This window comes from Juglans microcarpa x Juglans regia, chromosome 3S (genome assembly GCF_004785595.1).
Source record: "Juglans microcarpa x Juglans regia isolate MS1-56 chromosome 3S, Jm3101_v1.0, whole genome shotgun sequence".
Taxonomy (NCBI): domain Eukaryota; kingdom Viridiplantae; phylum Streptophyta; class Magnoliopsida; order Fagales; family Juglandaceae; genus Juglans; species Juglans microcarpa x Juglans regia.
Genome location: NC_054599.1, coordinates 19,295,969 through 19,300,367, shown reverse-complemented (window position 1 = coordinate 19,300,367; position 4,399 = coordinate 19,295,969). Strand labels below are relative to the sequence as shown.

The window sequence follows — 4,399 nt, the reverse complement described above, 5'->3', positions numbered from 1 at the left end:
ACCTAGTAATATTTATTAAAGGTAAAAAAGACTTAAACCCTATTTAGATGTTGAGATATTTTTATCTCATCTCAACATCAAACACACACTTTTAAATTTTAAGTTTTTAAATAGAGAAGTTTTATACAAATTTTTTGTAAAAAATATGAATCTCATTAATAAATAATAATTTTTTTATATATTTTTTATCATATTTAATTTTTTACAAGAATTTATATGAAACTTGATGTATTTTGTAGGTTGTGAAAATCATTTCTGATAAAGAAATAGTCTGTGACACTGTGACACTGTGTACACTTTTTCTTTGTACGACAAAAATAAACCCTTTATCAGTTCTTGGTGGATAAATATAATAACAATAACAATAATAATAATAAATAAAAAAATACCGACCGCCTGGTCCACCCAACAATATTTTGACTCTCCGTAGTCTGTCTCAGCTTTAAAACGTGTCATTCTTAAAGTACAAACCATGTCTTTGTTCTCTAAACCGAAATTCAAACCATTCATTTGTTGCCCACGAGAAATCAAATCTTGGGTGAACTGAACGTTGATTTTCCTCCTCCAATCTCGTTCCTTTGGTCTCTCATTTTCCTTCCACCCTCCTCCCTAATGTTCGCTCTCTGCAAGTGGGGCGGCCACTCTCTCCAGTGAAGTTTGATCGAGAAATTCTGTGCCCATGTCACTCTACTACTTTGCTTAGAATTTGAGGGAAAAGAAAAATAATAAAGAAGCCTTCGAGGTTGATTGTAATTATGGTTCCCAAAAACTTTCTCACGCTTAAGGCTCATTTTGATTTGGCTACACAACGTTTTATAAATGATTCTGCGTTCGGGAACACGATTCGGGTTATGGGTTCTGTATGGTTTTTTGTCTGCAGCTACGTGCTCTCTGTTTTTGGATTACTTCTCAGATTCATATTCAGGTACGTTTTCGTTTTCATTCTTGTGTGTTGCGTAGTTTCTTTTTCATGCTTTTGATCATTAGTTAAGAAATGGGAGTTTTTCTTTCCTTTCTCAGATCTCAGGCAAATGATTCGGAAAACTTTCAACAGGATGATCAAAATGGTTCAAGTGATTCTCATATTGATGGATTCAGAGAAGAAGAGACAGGTTTTGGCTTACAGATAAGTAAAAGTGGAGACAAAAGCAATGGAGAAAGAGAGAGTTCCAACTCTGTCTGCGCTAGTAAGTATGTGTTCATGTTTGGGAAAGGTGTCAGTGGATTCTTGGAAGAACCAAAAACGATGAGCTTCGGTGTCCAAGAACTGTATGAGGCTTCCAATGAGTATAATGCTTGCACCGAGAAAGATTTCCAAAAGCTCAATTCAGAGGAAGAGGCCGTTTATGGAGAAAAAGCAGAGAACCCTGTTGAAATCTTTAGTTCTGGAAAGACTGCAGAGAAAGAAGAAGAGGAAACATTCACTGAAAAAAGTGTATCCGGGAGGGGAGAGAGGGATTGTACAGAAAGAAATGTTCTTAAGGATGATTCTGGGGACGAAGTTGAATCGGTTTGCGATGATTGCTCTATACGATTTGGGTCGGAACCGGAGTCGATTAGTTCAAGTGGGTTGTCAATGAGCAGTCCCATGATTGAGTATGAGGTTTTGGGTGATAAAAACGTAGGTGATGGATTGGAAACTGAAGCCCTTTTGGCCAATGATGGTGTAAAAGTAAAAGGTGTTCAAGAAATCTCAACTTGTGACAATATCGACGAAGTTTCCGGCAGTGAAACTAGATTTTCAGGGACCGAAGAAATAGGTGCCATTGATTCATCACAAGGTTCTGATGAAGAATATATAGAATTAGAACCCCATCTGCAGAATTTAATCGGCTTGGAAGAGAGATCTTTGTTTGGGGTAGAGTCTGGAAAGGTTGAGAACAAAAATGAAGAGGAAGGTTTAGTCCAAGAAGAGTCGGAACCCGAAAATATTTTGGAAAAATCTGAAGGAACTAACTTTCGGGAGGAACCATCCGAATCAAGTTCTGACTACCAAAACGACTCGGGTTTCCTATGGGAGGAGGACGAGGATGTACTGGAGCAGATAAAGATGGAACTGAGGAATCAGAGAACTGGCGGACTTCATACTATTTTAGAAGAAGAAGAAGAAGAAGAAGAAGAAGAGGCAGAGTCTGCAACCAAGGTTGAAGGTCTAAAGCCATTGAAGATTGATGAAAAGATCGAGTTCAAAGATCGAATGGAAGAGATCCAAAAGGTTTACAAGAGCTACTCTGACAAAATTCGAAAACTGGATATGTTGAATAGCCAGACCATGCATGCAATTGGTGAGTTCTTGGTTTGGAAAAACTGTCCTAGTCTCTCTAGCACGTCTGAGTTAAGTCACATTTTTATTTACGATTTTTTTTAAATGATGTTTGTCATTTTTAATTATGTCATTTTTTTTATCCATCCACTGCTTAATAGAAATAATTTGCACAAGTCTCAAATAGATAAACTTCATACAAATTCATCACTTTAAAAAGTGTAAAAAAAATTATCAAAGATGTATCAATATTACTTTTATCTGTAGTATTATCTTCAATCACACCTATATCATTTTTAAGTGCCTGTATAGATCAACTAAAAGAACGATATATCTGCCGAAAAGACTGTAAATGATTAAATTCAGATTTAATTTCGATTTTTACAGTAGTTGAACATACCGTTTTATATTCTTATGCTGAGGAGTAATCTTTTTTAAGGATTCCTTAAGAGAATTATTTTAGGTGGTGGGTCTCCAATCATCATTACGTTTTACGCTAATGATCATGTGCATTAAAGGCTCTATTCATAATTAGATTCAACGGCCACAACTATTGTCGAGTCCATATCCAAGCCTTTAATGTCATCTAACCCATCGGCCTTTCTACTTCCCTTCGTCCTTTAGTTCTGCCAATCGGCCTTTAAAGGTATCATTTATGGCCACCCCAGTACTTCCAGATCCCTTTGGCTTTAGTTCTACCAATCTTTTAAAGATATTATCATGCCCCACTTCCAGATCTTTGTGGTTCTTAAAAGTATCCAACAGACGGACCTTCCAAATCAATTTTTGACCGAGAAAAGTTAATTCCGTGCCAATTATTTGAAAACTTATCATATTTCTCTAACTTTACTGATCTGCTGCTTCGTCATGGTCGATGTGCAGGATTTCTCCAGCTGAAAGAACCAGTTAAGTCAATTTCAATGCAAAAATGTGGAGCTTCAGCTGCTAAATCTCTTCCTTACAACATATGGCCGCGCAAAGCGCGAAGAGTCACTGCTGACCCGATGCACAAAGTGAATGAAGAATTGCAAAGTGACTTGGAATTGGTTTATGTAGGACAGGTTTGCCTTTCATGGGAAATCCTCCATTGGCAGTATGGGAAAGCCCAAGAACTGCAGGAATACGATTCCCAAGGTCTTCATCGGTATAATCAAGTTGCAGGTGACTTTCAGCTGTTTCAAGTACTCTTGCAGAGGTTTATAGAGAACGAGCCATTTCAAGGCCCCAGAGTGCACAACTATGTCAGCAATCGATGCGTGCTTCGAAACCTTCTTCAAGTGCCAGTCATTAGAGGTAAGAGAAAATGCATCTCGCACCTCACCTCACCTCACCTCACCTCGAGTATAACTTCTTCACGTAATCGAGTATATCTGCCTTGCCAGATGATTGCGTGAAGCATCGGAGGGTAACGAGGGAGGAGGAAGATCATGCAATTTCAAGTGGCATGATAGCAGAAATCATCGAGGAATCAAGGCGGATGTTTTGGCAATTTCTTCGTGCCGATAAAGATGCAGGGAATATGATCCCAAATGGTCCCCAGAAAAATCATGTCACTCTCGAAAATGATGCGGACTTGGCGTTCCTGATGCACATTCGAGCTGATCTTCAGAAGGTTTTCTGCTTTCCAAGTTTCAAGCTACTGTTTGTTTGGACTTTTGGTTTATATTTAAATATCTCAACCCTCCTAATTTTAATGTCTTTGCATGCAGAAGGAGAGAAAGCTCAAAGACATACAGAAAAGCGGAAATTGCATAGTAAAGAGGTTCCAAAAGCATCACAACGAGAAGTTGGATCATTCACTATTGTTTGCACAGGTTGAATTGAGGTTGGTTTCAAGAGTGCTGAATATGTCAAGATTAACAAGGAACCACTTAGTGTGGTGTCGTGAAAAACTGGACCAAATTAACATTGTTAGCAGAAAGATTCACGTGGAACCCTCGTTTTTGCTATTTCCATGTTGACATAGATGCTCTGCCACGACATTAACTTGTTTCGAGCAGTGTGGCCAGTGCTGATGCAAGTTGGCCAAGGATTTGTACAACAGATAAAAGCAAGTAGCATTGGGTTACATGCTAAAGATATTATAATGTAATCACACTAAGTGTACTGCTGATTCACTGGGGAAGCTTTATCAAA

General features: G+C 38.2%; 1 protein-coding gene across 1 annotated transcript; it reads left to right on the top strand.

The window, feature by feature from the left end:
• The first annotated feature begins 486 nt into the window (after nt 1-486).
• LOC121257638 lies at nt 487-4,399 on the top strand. Its single transcript, XM_041158759.1, has 5 exons — nt 487-925; nt 1,021-2,285; nt 3,146-3,556; nt 3,646-3,875; nt 3,973-4,399. The coding sequence occupies exons 1-5, from the start codon at nt 756-758 to the stop codon at nt 4,222-4,224; spliced, it is 2,328 nt and encodes a 775-aa protein (XP_041014693.1). The 5' UTR covers nt 487-755; the 3' UTR covers nt 4,225-4,399.

Coding starts and splice junctions, on each gene's coding strand:
- LOC121257638 (XM_041158759.1), top strand. CDS start 756: ATGGTTCCCAAAAACTTTCTCACGCTTAAGGCTCATTTTGATTTGGCT. Junction 2,286..3,145: donor CCAGACCATGCATGCAATTG/GTGAGTTCTTGG, acceptor GTCGATGTGCAG/GATTTCTCCAGCTGAAAGAA. Junction 3,876..3,972: donor TTCGAGCTGATCTTCAGAAG/GTTTTCTGCTTT, acceptor CTTTGCATGCAG/AAGGAGAGAAAGCTCAAAGA.